The 15,348-nt window shown below is 37.3% G+C and overlaps 1 protein-coding gene across 1 annotated transcript in view; it reads left to right on the top strand.

Annotated features, from left to right (window-relative positions):
- Window positions 1-15,348, top strand: part of SPAG16 (sperm associated antigen 16) — a 1,067,206-nt gene that overhangs the window by 738,473 nt on the left and 313,385 nt on the right. Inside the window, exon 14 of the mRNA XM_027566726.1 lies at window positions 6,786-6,851. Coding sequence (XP_027422527.1) covers window positions 6,786-6,851 — 66 coding nt within the window. The remainder of the gene's footprint in view (window positions 1-6,785; window positions 6,852-15,348) is intronic.

Below are 15,348 nucleotides of genomic sequence, written 5' to 3' on the forward strand. Positions count from 1 at the left end.
TTTGACCGGGAGTCATCAGATATCTTCATGTAGTTGTTTAAAACATTAAGAGACAGTGGCGTAGTCGATGCATAGATACGCTACTGGGTTAGAACCACGTTATGGCAAAGGAATTGAGGGAATAAAACAGGGCACATTTCATGTCATGACAGATGAGATTAAAAAAAAAAAAAGAATATTGGAAAGAAGACCAAGCTATTTATCTAAAAATAAGCATATCTGGTGAGGATAGTTTTGTTTTCTTTTTTTCTCAGTAGTGATCTTCATGTAACTGATTACTTTTTCATTCAACAACTTTTACGAAATCCTACCAGAGCTGTCTTGGGCCTTGGGATGATATAGTGGTACAAAACAAGCAAGTTTCTCCTACGGGGCCTATTCTAGTGGGTGGAAAATAACAATAAAAAGGAATACAAATTCATTAACTCATTTTAGTTATCGATGAGTGATACAAAAGAAACAGGATGACCTATGTGTTGGGTACCAATCTCTGCTGAAACAGTTAAACACTGGAGTCTCAGGGGCTTGACACACTAGAAGCTTAGTTCTTATTTCATAGAATGTCCTGTCAGAAGGTCCTAATCAGTAGCTTTTCTCCTTGAGGTGGTTCTGAAACCCAGACTCCTTATATTCATGCTCTGCCATCTTCTAGAGCTCCTCTGCCTTCAGCCTGCAAACAGTCAAAAACAAAGAGCTTAGAGGGTTGTGTAGGGTATTTTATGGTCCATACCTATGTTGGACTTATTTCACAAATGCCCACATTTCACTGGGCAAAACTTGGTCACAGGGCCACTCCTGACCTTGTCTGGCTGAGTGTCCAAGGGGAAAGGAAAAATGGTTCCACAGAATTTTCTGCTACTATACTGAGAGCATAGAAAGGAACCCTCACATGATGAATCTCAGTGCCCCTCCATTGCTGTCATTGTTTTTCAGTCGCTAAGCATGTCTGACTCTGTGACCCTATGGACTGTAACATATCAGGCTCCTTTGTCTCTTACGATCTCCCAGAATTTGCTCAAATTCATGTACATTGAGTTGGTGGTGATCTCTAACCGTCTCATCCTCTGTTGCCCCCTTCTCATTTTGCCTTCGATCTTTCCCAGCATCAGGGTCTTTTCCAATGAGTCAGCTCTTTGCATCAGGTGGCCAAAGTATTGGAGCTTCAGCATCAGTCCTCCCAATGAATAGTCAGGGTTGATTTCCTTCAGGATTGACCAGCTTGATCTCCTTACAGTCTCAGGGACTCTCAAGAGTCTTTGCCAGCACCACAACTTGAAATCATCAATTCTTCAGCATTCTGCAGTGGAAAGACAGGATAAAAGACAGTTTTGCCAAGTGAAAGAGAGTAAAACCTTCACTCTTGAATATAAGCAAATCCTCTATAGACAGAAGAGGAGAAACCTGTAATGTGAACAAATGCCTCATGGGAAGATGCCCCTCAACCTCTCCAGAAGTCTCCATCTTCAGGGTTGCTATTCAGACATATTTTGAACAGGTGAAGTATTCTGCTCAGAAAGCCCTGACCATACAGAAACAGGAAAAGAATTATGGAACACAAGGCATGAGAAGGAAGAATGGTGAAGGATGTGGTCAGATAGGCAGACAGAAGCCAAACAATACAAAGCCTTTGGACCTAAGTGAAGAGCTGAAAATTTATTCTTACTGTGACGGTAATCGTTTGGGCGATTGTAAGCAGTAGCATGGTGTGATCTGACTCAGGTTTTATTGGTCACTCTAGTGCCTGAGATAGAAATGGATGAGGAGTGTGGTGAGGGTAGGAGCAAGGAGATGATCAAGGATGCTCCTGCTGTCCTCATCATCTTGGAATGTTATCCTGCAGCAGAGTGGTAACAGTGGAGAAGGGCAGAGGTGAGCAGAGTAAGGCTGTATGTTTAAGACAGAACTGATATACTGGATAAGGGGGTAGGGTGGAGGTGGAGAAAAAAAGGGAGGTCTTCCAGTTCTCAGTTTTCTTTTAAATGTGGTTTTATATGGAGCATAGTTGATTAACAACATGGTGTCAGTTTCAGGTGTACAGCAAAGTGATTCAGCTATACAGATACCTTTCAAATTCTTTTCCCATGTAGGTTATTACAGAGTGTCAAGCAGTGTTCCCTCTGCCTTACAGTATATCCTTGTTGGTTATCAATTCCCAGGTTTTTGATTGCTTAGGCTTTTTTGTTTGGTTGGTTTTTTGAGCAACTAGTGATGCTGTTTACTTAAAAGGAAAGATTTGGCAAGGGTCAAGAGAAGCAGCTTGGAAGTAAAAATCAAAAAGTCTGCTTTTGCATATCATGTCTAACATGCAGGATCAGACAGATCCCAGCAGAAAACAGATGAAACACGGAATGTACTCCAGTTGAATGTTTACAGAAATGGGAACAAGGTTAAGGGGCCAAGCATAGCACCCAAGGCTAGCAATAATAGAGAGCCATTACTACCCCTACAGCTGAAGGGGCCAGGGAAGGAGATCACAGCGGACACAGTGTGAGCTGTCACCATTATAGACAACCTGCACAACACAAGCAGTGGAATTAGGCGGAGGACAGAGCCAATAAGAAAATCACAGCTGAACAGGAAGGGAGCTGAAGTGGTCATTTATCCATCTTCCATATTGTTTGGCTCTTCTGTATCCTGCTGGCACTGTCCTCTGGCTCACTCTGAACAGAGGATGGAGGGCCTGAAAGCCCATGATGTTGTAGTTAGTAGACATCAGGGCACAGAGCAGGGCAGTGCCACATGGGGAATGCATCTGAGGGATAAATGGAAAAAATCAGCACTCATGCTGATAAGACTCCTTCCGAGGATCTTTAAGGAGACAGATAGCTAAGGGCAGAGGTACTGAACATCACCAGTATTTCAATGGCCTATGTCACATGTATTACGGGCTAATATTTGTGTTCTTTCTTTGCACTGAAGGCATTGTACCAACATTCCACACGCATTATCTCATGTAATTCTTAAAACAGACCTAAATGATGATACAACGTTTTTATCATCTCATTAGACATGGGTAATGGCATTTAATCTATAGATTTGTTTTGAGAATTGCATGAGGCGACTAAAGCACAGTGAATTGAAGCAACCTATTTAATGTCGCACCACTGTTTGGTCGCACAGCAGAGCCAAGAATTAAGTCGGAGATGTTTCTGTCCCCAGGGCAAGTCAGAGAAACCATTATTGCACACAGCTTCCCTGAGAGAATCAAATGCTGGAGCAATGACATGTTAGCTCATGTGGCTTTTTTTTTTTCTTTCTTTTTTTTGGGAAAACACTACCCTCTTTTTCATTTTTTTCACTTCTTTGGGGGGAGAAAAAAAACAATTCTGACAAGAATTCATCAAAGAAGATATTCCAAATTTTAATGTCCTGATTTGGGTATTGCTTTTGATTAAGGCTGTTTGCAGACCAGAATATTAGTAACCCTCATATTCCCTATACGACAAAGAAAAAGGAGGAGATTCACTTTTATCTTGGGAACAAAGCTGGATAGAAAAGCTTTTTTAACTTTTCTTAATTCATGAAACATTTATCTTCGAGTCAGGTTTTGTTATAGCAGCACAAATGTGGTCCGTCAGCATTTCCATTATATCCCCATATTTCCAGGGCTTTTCAAGAGTGCCTTGGAGATTCAACTTTGAATTAAATCTTGGCATTCAGGGTTTGAATCAGGAAACTCCATTTTCCATACCAATTAATCAAATAGTTTAGAGGTTCTCAATTTAGAAGAGGACCAAATGTAAAATTTTTATTAACACAGAAATTATTTTAAGACAAATTTACTAATACTTAGACCATATTAGCACTCATTATATAATTATATTTAACTATATATGGTATTGTATACTCAGTTGATCAGTTGTTTATGATTCTTTGCTACCCCATGGACTGTAGACCACCAGACTCCCCTGTCCATGGGATTTCCCAGGCAAGAATACTAAAACAGTTTGCTATTTCCTACTGAGTTCTCAAAAAAATTAACCATAAGTTCTCCTAAGATAATATATGAAAGCTAACTACAACATCTTATATTTGCCTTTTTGACTTTGTAAGTAATTTTTTCCTACTTTGGGAATTTGGATGATTTGAAGTCCTCAGCATAATTGGTTTAATATTATTAACAGCATCAAGATACTAAACCAGAAGAGCCTGAATAGGGGGAATCCTGAGAGGGTGCCAAAGTGTTTCAATATATTTTTATGAATTTTAAATTCATGTGGGGAAATTTTGCATTCTATAAAAAGGGATTAATAGCATGCATTAGTTCTATAAATAGATACTTGAAATTTAATGTGTTGAATTCGGTGACAATAATGAGGATTAAATAAGTTTAATTACAAAGCCTTTCCTCTTAGTTCCAAACTAGTCTGTGAATGTTCTGTGGCAGTGAGGAGGCATAATGATGACCCTGTATCTTTTAATATCTCCTTCTATGGTCTTTTCTGAAATCTCTCCTCCTTAAACAGTTTAGGATTAAGTCAACAAAATGTAGTGAATAAAAAATAGATGAAGCCTTTTGAGTACACTTACTCTCCTTCTGACTGACTTCTGTCCAGCCACAATGGCTTCTTTTCTGTTTCAGAAACATACTAGGCAGACTCCCACATTGAGGCATTTGTTCTAACTTTTTCTCCTTCTTGGAATGCACTTCCTCCAGATGTCTTCTTGGGCAACTCCCATTACTGCCTCAGTCTTTGCTCAAACCCTGCTTTCTGAATGTGATCAAACTCTATCACTCTACTTGATAATTGGATTTGCCCTTAGATCTTCAATCCCAGAATTCATGACACCCATTACCCTACCTGACTTTTCTTCTTTCTACAGTATTTATTCTCTTCTAACACACTTAGCTTCCCTGGTGGCTCAGATGATAAAGAATCAGCCTGCAATGCTGATTGCAGGGAGACCTGGGTTCAGTCCTTGGGTTGGGAAGATTCCCTGGAGGAGGGCATGGGAACCAACTCCAATATTCTTGTCTGGAGAATCCTGATGGACAGAGGAGCCTGACAGGCTACAGTCCATGGGGTTACAAGGAGTCAGACGTGACTGAGTGACTAAGCAACACACTCATACCTTCTTAAAATGTCTGTTCCTTCACTCTTCCCCTAGATTTTAAGGTCAATGAAGACAGGTTTCTTTGTTTTATTCATTGACATATTCTAAGAATTGTGCTGAGAATACATTAATTGCTCAAAGATATTTGTTAAATGAATGATGCATTATAAAATGAAATCTGAATTTCATCCCATAACAATAATCTGCAAACAACATTTCAGATTTAACTTTCTCTGTTCTCTGGTTCTTCTATAAGACTTGAGTTATTTCCCTAGGATAGGTAAGAATGCACTTTGAACATTGATGACACAATGAAAGGTCCTACATTTAAATCCTTTTATAATGTTTTGTTGTCCAGTTGCTAAGTCATGTCTGACTCTTTGTGACCCCATGAACTGTAGCATGTCAGCATTCCTTGTCCTTCACTATCTCCCAGGGTTTGTTCAAACTCAGGTCCATTGAGTCAGTGATGCTATCCAACCATTTCATCCTCTGCCACCCTCTTCTCCTTTTGCCTTCCATCTTTCGCAGAATCAAAGTCTTTTCCAATAAGTTGTCTCTTCATATCAGGTGGACAAAGTATTGGAGCATCAGTATTAGTCCTACCAATGAATATTCAAGGCTGATTTCCTTTAGGATTGACTGGTTTAATCTCCTTGCCATCCAAGGGACTGTCAAGAGTCTTCTTCAGCACCACAGTTAGAAAGCATCAATTCTTTGGCACTCAGCCTTCTTTACGGTCTAACTCTCACATCCATACATGACTACTGGAAAAACTATAGCTTTTACTATATGGACCTTTGCTGGCAAAGTGATGAATTTGCTTTTTTAATATGTCTAGATTTGTCCTAGCTTTCCTTCCAAAGAGCAAGCACTTTTTACTTTCATGGCTGCAGTCATCATCCACAGTTATTTTGGAGCCCAGGAAGATAAAATCTGTCACTTCCACTTTTTCCCTTTCTGTTTGCCATAAAGCAATAGGACTGGATGTCATAATCTTAGTTTTTTGAATGATGAATTTAAAGCCAGCTTTTTTTAATCTTCTCTTTCACCCTTGTCAGGAGACTCTCTAGTTCCTCTTCACTTTCTGCCATTAGGGTATAGTGTGCTATGGGCTCATTTTTGGAAATTTTGTAGTTAATTTCAATTAGTTTTATCTATTGTTTGGAAAAGATAAATAAGTAGATGCAAAGCATGCTTTTCTCAAAATAAATGCTTATTTTGTGTTAAAAATACTACTGGACATGTTTGTAACATTTTTTATACTTGTAATGATCTTAATACCAAACTCAGAATTTATGAATTAAAATGCGATCTTGTGATTAAAAAGGAAAAAGAACCCCATACCCTCAGCAGTGATGAAAACATCCTGAAAATGAGGGCTTTCTATAAGAATTCACTACTTGGCACCATGACTAGAAAGGTATGCTAATTGCAAATGGAGTCATTTAGTGAGAATTCACTACCAGTTCAATGATATAACTGTGAGAATACTGGAATTTCACTGTAAAATACCAATGCTGGTGATACACTCACCAGTACAGCCATGTCTGATTCTACACGGTAGCTGACAGCAAAATTTAGCATTTTCTACCGTGAGTATGTATTGATTTTATTAATTGACTTAAACATTACTTTAAAACAAACAAGATCATTTGTTATCTTTCCATTTCTTTTCACATGTATTGAAAGGAATTTATCTGACTTGCGTTTCCGCTTTGTCTTCTTAGGGGAAATGTGAGCAGTCTCTCTACGGTCACATGCATTCCATCAATGACGCCACCTTCACTCCTAGGGTGAGTTGAGTTCTTCCACTAAATTATTTTACAGCCTTATTATTCAAATTCACTTTAATGAAAAAAAAATGCCAGAGAAAAATGGCAGGTTAACAGGGTGAGAGGAGAGAACAAATTTGTAAACTGACTACAGCAATGAAAACAATGTACACATAATATAGAATTAAAGAAGTTCAAAACACACTTTACAGTGGTAAGTAAAGGGGAATCTTCTATTGTACTTAATTCCACTTAAACACATGTTTCAAGGCTTTCTGTCTAGCGTGGCCTTCAAGAAAGTAAGTAGAATATAAGCTTGTAAATTTTAGTGTAAGATCATAAACTAAAGAAAATGATTGACAGGATAGTCAAGAATAGAAATTGTTAAAGAAATGGGGCCTTTCCTCAGGGTAGAATAGAGCAACCTTGATTTAACAGTTTTTCAGTTTCTTATGAAAAAGTTTCAAATATGTCTTTCTTTATATAAACTGATGACATAGCAAAAATATTTATCTACAGTTTGAGTTATGTACAGATCGGGATGATTTTGCCAGTGATGAAGATTGTTAAACATGGCTTTGAGTTTCTGTGCTAATTGGGATTGTCTCTAAAAGGGCTTCCTTGGCAGCTCAGTACAGAATCCACCTGCAATACAGGAGACCCAGCTTCAATCCCTGAGTCAGGAAGATCCCTGGGAGAAGGGAATGGCTATGCACTCCAGTATTTTTGCCTGGAGAACTCCATGGACAAGAGGAGCCTGCCAGGCTACAGTCCATGGGCTCAAGAAGAGTCAAACACAACACTTTCACTCTCACTAAAAGAGTTCAGATGGTAATCATGGAAGGATGATTTTGTTTGTACCTTCTCAAATGAAAGCACTTTGACTAGATAGATGACTTCTCAAGCCCCTTCAAACTATATGATTTAATTATATCTAACATTTTAATTTGACTCTCAGTTCCCAGTAGAGTGTAAATCTTAGTTCCATATTCCTCTTTCTTTCCCAATTAGCTAAAAATGAAATCTGATAGATTACCTACACCCAACCTCAAAATGATAGCATAGTCAAAATTCCATTACTATCATGCTGTTATTATTCTTTTAGAGAGAGAAGAGTGTTCACTAAAAATAATTCACTAAGAATAATTTCTGCTAACAGAATGTTGTTTACTTCAAGTGAAATCGTGCTGGGGTCACCAGCCCTGGAATATTTATGATTGGCTCAACTAAAATTAAATTTTAACAAATTTGTTTTAGTAAAGAATTTCCATTTAATTGACTCTCTTGAGTCAATATATTATAAATTAGTTCTAAATACCAAGTGAAATTTTATTTCTAGCAGAGTATATAGCCATTTAAGAACTGTAGACCCACATGATAGGATATTTATGCTAAACAATCTATTAAGTGGCTTAAAGCTTCACATACCTTAGGAAAATTAAATGGAAGCTAAAATGTAGTAAAGTAATATTTTGTTAGTCAAACATTTATTTTGGCAAGTAGTCTTATAGCTGGAAAGTTCACACCATTTAACAATCCTAAACAGTACAATTAATAAATATGGAAATACCTAAATTAGATTTATTCACTCAGCAATCAAGGGACACATACATTAATTATGTGTATTTCAAAAGCAAGATAATGAATATGAGGTCCAGGTGCCCAATATCAAAGTGACTGACCAAAGTGACTGTCCAATATCAAAGTGTTATTGTTTACACACTTTGTTCATACCAAAGGGACTATTACAACACTGTTCCAAATCAACGTTCCCCAAGCCTCATTGAATTTTTCCATTAATTTATCTCTTCTTTGCTATAAATATTTAATTACTGTTAAGGAAATGCTGTTTTATTTTGATGAATGACACTCTTAAGTGAAATTTTCAGTCATTTATGTCAACTGTTTTGAAAACTGTCATATTTCACATACCTGTTAGGGAGTGTCAGGAGGATGAAGGCAGCAGTAACCAAAAGAGTGCAAAGACTTTCAGGATTTCTGAAGGAAATGGCGTTGTGACACAGTTCACATTCAAACTCTCAAAGTTGTGATCATAAATGCATTATATGGTACATATATAGCAGGCAGAGAATTGTGTAGTATCAGGTCTGTCTGATAATTGTTTGATGCCTTACGGATATGCATTCAAGTTACATTACCAGTTAAAATGCACTTAGCTATTTACATAAACACAATTTTTGGAAAATTCTTTAATTTTAGATTTGTAAGCAGAAATCAAAAATGTAAAACTCAGTGAGATCCAGCTAGCCACCAAGAATCACAGAAACAAATATACAATATCAGTATGTATGCATGGTTCTATATAAAAGTGTATAAATTAAGATTTATTTCTGTGTTATAGGACTAGGGCCCCAGTGTCTTCATCTCTGACTGATTTTTCTATTGGAGATAGATTTTTATCTAAAACCTCTTTTTAAAGTAATCTGCTAATGAAACATTTTAAGGACCTATGAAAGCTTTTTACTAAGTCAGTTTTGTAAAGCAAAACCAATTTTTTTTGAGTTGATTGTAATTACCATGATAATATTAATAGACACAGACAACTCAATATAAGTAATTTTTTAATTGTAGAAATATATAGCAAGAAAATGAATAGGGGATCCCTATCGGAGTGTCCCCTGCCTTTAAATTTTTAGAAAATTGACCTATAGTCTGGCTAGGGTGGAGATTCCATCAGGCCTTCTAAGAACTTTTCTTGATCCTCTTCTAGAGTGATGTTATGGTCAGGCGAGTGTCCTTATATTTCTGTGGATATTTCCAACTGTTCCGAGAGATACATAGCCAGGATGGCTGTGCTATGCCTGCCTGGAAAAGTCAGATGAACACTGTAAATCAACTCTATTAGAATACCAGTACATCCTTCCGTGGGACTGTTTACCTCCGTCTTGCACATTCAAGCTAGGAATTTAGTCTCAACACATTGATTGTTGAAACAAAGCTGAAAGGCTCTGTAGAGTCAAAGGTAATTCTAGTAGTTCTAGAATTCTAATCAGCTCATAAAAGAATAAGTTTCACACATCCTTAAGTTCTATTCTCACTAATTTTAATTAACCTATTGCTTTATTCAAGTATTGTTATATTGATTATTTTAATATAGTAGTATATACTTTAATTATATAAAATGTGTATATTTTGATTTTGAAATGAATGACATATAGCTTTAATAGAAGGCTATTCAAGTTCTGACTTGTTTTTCGTCTACAATTCCATGGAAACTGCTTGCTGTGAATAAGAGTGATGGAAGGTGAAGTCTGTCAGTTTCACTTTGCAGCAGTTTGGAGTTTTAAATAAGTAAGACAGAAAGGGATTTAATAGGACTTTGCAGCAATGTAGACTCCTACCCCATCTGTTGGCCTTGAGTCATATAGAGGACAAGAGAAATAATTTCTTGCTTTAGAGAACTTGAAGAAGAGTGATGGTTGTGAGTAATGATTCAGGTCACAATTTAAGCCAAGAAGGTGAAGGAAGTGTTTAGAACAGAAAGTGGCATTGCAGGGGAATTGGTTGATCGTATATATGGATCATTAGAGGATGCTGTAGAAGGTTATGTGAGAGCTAGGAGAGGTAATAGGATCAAATTAAGGGACAAACACAGATCTTTGAAGATAAGTGTCTAAGTAAGTAATAAAGGAAAAAATGCTGATGTGGGCATCTATCAATAACAGTCATTTACATTTTGCATGTCAAAATGGCCATAGAATCAAAGTGACTCTATCAGAAGGAAAATATCAAAAAGCCAGTACTCATAAAATATGGTAGTATTGAAAAAAGAGGAAGTCTTCTTTGCATTCTCTGTGCCTAGGTATCTTCCTGTACTTCTTTCTGTACGTATCAGAGGCTGTGGATTCAGGTTGGATGATAAGGAGTTGCTCCAGAAAATGTGGGCTGTCAGCTTTAGCTGAAAGCTCACTGAGGAATAATTGGACTTTCAGAATTAAGTCATGAACCACATTAGATATTTTATTTTTTTTATTTAAATTTATTTATTTTAATTGGATGCTGATTACTTTACAATATTGTATTGGTTTTGCCATACATCAACATGAATCTGCCACGGGTGTACATGTGTTCCCAATCCTGAACCCCCTCCCACTTCCCTCCCCATACCATCCCTCTGGGCCATCCCAGTGCACCAGCCCCAAGCTTCCTGTATCCTGCATTGAACCTGGACTGGCGATTTGTTTCTTATATGATATTCAGTTCAGTTCAGTTCAGTTGCTCAGTCGTGTCCAATTCTCTGCGACCCCATGAATCACAGCACGCCAGGCCTCCCTGTCCATCACCAACTCCCGGAGTTCACTCAGACTCATGTCCATTGAGTCAGTGATGCCATCCAGCCATCTCATCCTCTGTCGTCCCCTTCTCCTCCGGCCCCGAATCCCTTCCAGCATCAGAGTCTTTTCCAATGAGTCAACTCTTCACATGAGGTGGCCAAAGTACTGGAGTTTCAGCTTTAGCATCATTCCTTCCAAAGAAATCCCAGGGCTGATCTCCTTCAGAATGGACTGGTTGGATCTCCTTGCAGTCCAAGGGACTCTCAAGAGCCTTCTCCAACACCACAGTTCAAAAGCATCAATTCTTCGGTGCTCAGCCTTCTTCACAGTCCAACTCTCACATCCATACATGACCACAGGAAAAACCGTAGCCTTGACTAGACGGACCTTCAATGCCATTCCCCAAATCATCCCCCAACCCCCACAGAGTCCAAAAGACGGTTTTATACATCTGTGTTTCTTTTGCTGTCTCGCATACAGGGTTATCCTTACCATCTTTCTAAATTCCATATATATGCGTTAGAATTGAAAGAGACACATGTATCCCAATGTTCATCGCAGCACTGTTTATAATAGCCAGGACATGGAAACAACCTAGATGTCCATCAGCAGATGAATGGATAAGAAAGCTGTGGTACATATACACAATGGAGTATTACTTGGCCATTGAAAAGAATACATTTGAATCAGTTCTAATGAGGTAGATGAAACTGGAGCCGATTATAGAGAGTGAAGTAAGCCAGAAAGAAAAACATCAATACATTATACTAACACATTAGATATTTTAAAATCAAAATATGCTGTAATCCCACTGAAATCCTAAGACAGATTCATTGCTGTGATTCACTGCTGAGAACCTCCCGGTCACCTTACTTTTCTGAAGACTATAATTCCTGAGTTATTGTCTCTCTTTACATATATGGCTCATGAAGTACTTTGACACTTACTTCCTTGACCAGTTTTCCTCCAACACCTTTTTCCTCCTCAGCTACTTACTCTTGAAGTCAAACTCTGAACACTTTGTCCTTAACTGTAATTGCATCGTTTTCAAATCCTCAGGTCCAAGCATTGCTTTTCTAAAGATACCAGTCTGTCTTCCAGCTCTTAAGTAAAGCCAGTATGGTGCTTCCACTTCATTGAGAGCTCTTATTAGCTAAAATCTTACTCACATCTTATCACCTTTCTGCCTTCACTTTTTGTACCCCAGCTTGGGTACCTCAGTTATCATTCTAGCCATTCTACTGCAAAGAACTTAATTTAGTTCAGTTTGACCTCCTTTTCAGTCATGGTTCGCAATGTCTTGGGGCTTTTCTCTGTTTACTTAAAAAAAAAATCTGTACACTGAACAGCATTAAAAAGAAATGTGAAATAGGACATTTAAATCTTGTTTGGCTCACTATCTCCAGCATCTAGTATGCCTATTTTGCATACATAATATTCAAAAAATGTGATGAATAAATGCAGAGTTTTAGACCAATGAAAGCACAAGGATTTCATTATAGTATGTATCATTGCATCTTATTTTTTCAACTATGTTGGCTTTCAAAGTTCTGTGGATATTAAACTGCAAGACAAGCTCACTTAATTCTCATAATAGATTAGCTGTTCCTTAGAAAACTTCTATAGCATCACACTGTTCCATAATTTTAGAACACTGGAAAATTACCCAATTTCAGTTATACTTGTGCCCTAGTACAGTTTGGATACTGGATTTTCCACTCACAAGATGTATAATCTTGATAATCATTTAGTTCATTGTAAAAATGAATGATAAAAAGAACAGTATTACACAATACATAATAATATGTTTAATATAATACCTGGCAAGTAGAAAATACTATTATCACTTCTATTCTTAACACTCCAGCTGTTACTATTATTGTTGTTTAGTCACTAAGTTGTATCTGACTCTTTGTGACCCCATGGACTGAATCATGTCAGACTTCCCTGCTCTTCACTGTCTCCCAGAGTTTGCTCAAACTCATGTCCATTGAGTCTGTGATGCAATCCAACCACCTCATCCTCTGTTACCCCCTTCTCCTTTTGCCTTCATTTTTTTCCAGCCTCAGGGTCTGGGAGACCAAGGGTTGATTCTTCACATCCGATGGCTGAAGTATTGAAGCTTCAACTTTAGCATCAGTCCTTCTAACGAATATTCACAATTGATTTCCTTTAAGATTGACTGGTTTGATCTCCTTGCTGTCCAAGGGACTCTCAAGAGTCTTCTCTAGCACCACAATTCAGTTCAGTTCAGTTCAGTCACTCAGTTGTGTCTGACTCTTTGTGACTGCATGGACTGCAGCATACAAGGCTTCCCTATCCATCACCAACCCCCAGAGCTTGCTCAAACTCCATTGAATTGATGATGCCATCCAATCATTGCTTCTTCTGTTGTCCCCTTCTCCTCCTGCCTTCAATCTTTCCCAGCATCAAGATCTTTTCTAAGGAGTCAGTTCTTCACATCAGGTGGGCAAAGTATTGGAGTTTCAGCTTCAGCATCAGTCCTTCCAATGAATATTCTGTTCAGCCTTTAGGATTGACTGGTTTGATTTCCTTGCAGTCCAAGGGGACTCTCAAGAGTCTTCTCCATCACCACAGTTCAAAATCATCAATTCTTCGGTGATCAGATTTCTTTATAGTCCAACTCTCACATCTGTACATGAAAAATCATATCTTTCACCACATGGATCTTTGTTGGCAAAGTAATGTCTATGCTTTTTAATATGCTGTCTAAGTTGGTCATAACTTTTCTTCCAAGGAGTAAGCATCTTTTAACTTTATGGCTGAAGTCACTGTCTCCAGTGATTTCGGAGCACAGGAAGATAAAATTTGTCATTGTTTCCACTTTTTCCCCTTTAATTGCCATGAAGTGATGGGACCAGATGCAAGTATCTTAATTTTTTGAATGTTGAGTTTTATTACTACTACTATTGTTGGTGAAGCTAATGTTTCTTTCTGGGCTTCCCTGGTGGCTCAATGGTAAAGAATCTGCCTGCCAATGTAGAAGACATGGGTTCAATCCCTGAGTTGGGAAGATCCCCTGGAGAAGGAAATGGCAATCCACTCTAGTATTCTTGTCTGGGAAATCCCTTGGACAGAGGATCATGGCAGACTGCCATCCATGGGATCACAGAAGGGTTGGACAGGACTTAGTGGCTAAATGATGATGTTTCTTTCTAGCCACTTGTTTGCGAATATGTAGATGTAAATGAAAGAATGACCACACACATATATATGACTTTCTTATATCCTTTCAATTAATTTCATTTAAAATAGATGATATAAACGTACAGCTGCAGTATACACTTAACATTTTAACAGAAATAAAATAAAATCTAAAGCTATTCTGAATATAAAATTATTGAATTGTATTAAACCTGAGCAAATTCCATGAAAAAAATGTATATAAACCTACATAGGAATATTTTGTCTGTTTCATATCACAGCATAACATTTAATAATTAGGTTATTAAGAGCTTTAAATTTGATATGTAATAGATTAATTGCTTTCCCAAGTTACTAGTATGTGAATATAAGTGCCTTAATTATCTATTTTTAAAAATCGTGGGAAAGTAAATACCTGCAATTGCCTACCTATAAAGTTATCCTCATTCCATTTTGGCAAAGGAAGATTAATTTCTGTTTTCTGAATTTTGTTCATTTATATTCATTCTCAAACAAAGTGCTTAGTATCAATATTTGGCCATTTTGTATAAAAAATACAAATAACATTTAGGTCATGCAGTCATTGATCTTCTGAAGGACAAATGATGTCAGGCAGTACTTACTAAAAATTTTTTTTGTTTACTTCTTCAGCAATACAAGTTGATGTCAACTACCATTTAGCTGGGCCAATAATATTGATATTTGATGTCAGTTCTTATTCATTGCTACACCTAGATGATTCATAAGTCAAAACTTTTAGATGTGTGATGAAAAACACTAAAATAGGTTCTGTCTATCTGGGGGAATGGAGACAACAACAGAATAGAAAATTAAAGGCCATGGAACTTGGCATTTTCATTTTATATAATATTTTAATTATTTCAATAATTCCTACATTTATTAAAAATTAATTTCAGTTCTTTTAAACTAATCTATACTAAATGATCTTCTTAAACTAAACCTTTTTGAAAATAACCTTATTGTGCTAACTTTTGTGAAGAAAAAATAACTTTTGATGAAAAATGTAAAAGTGAAGGAAAAAAAGAGTTCTTGCAAGC

The sequence above is a fragment of the Bos indicus x Bos taurus genome, chromosome 2 (assembly GCF_003369695.1).
Source record: "Bos indicus x Bos taurus breed Angus x Brahman F1 hybrid chromosome 2, Bos_hybrid_MaternalHap_v2.0, whole genome shotgun sequence".
Classification (NCBI taxonomy): Eukaryota; Metazoa; Chordata; class Mammalia; order Artiodactyla; family Bovidae; genus Bos; species Bos indicus x Bos taurus.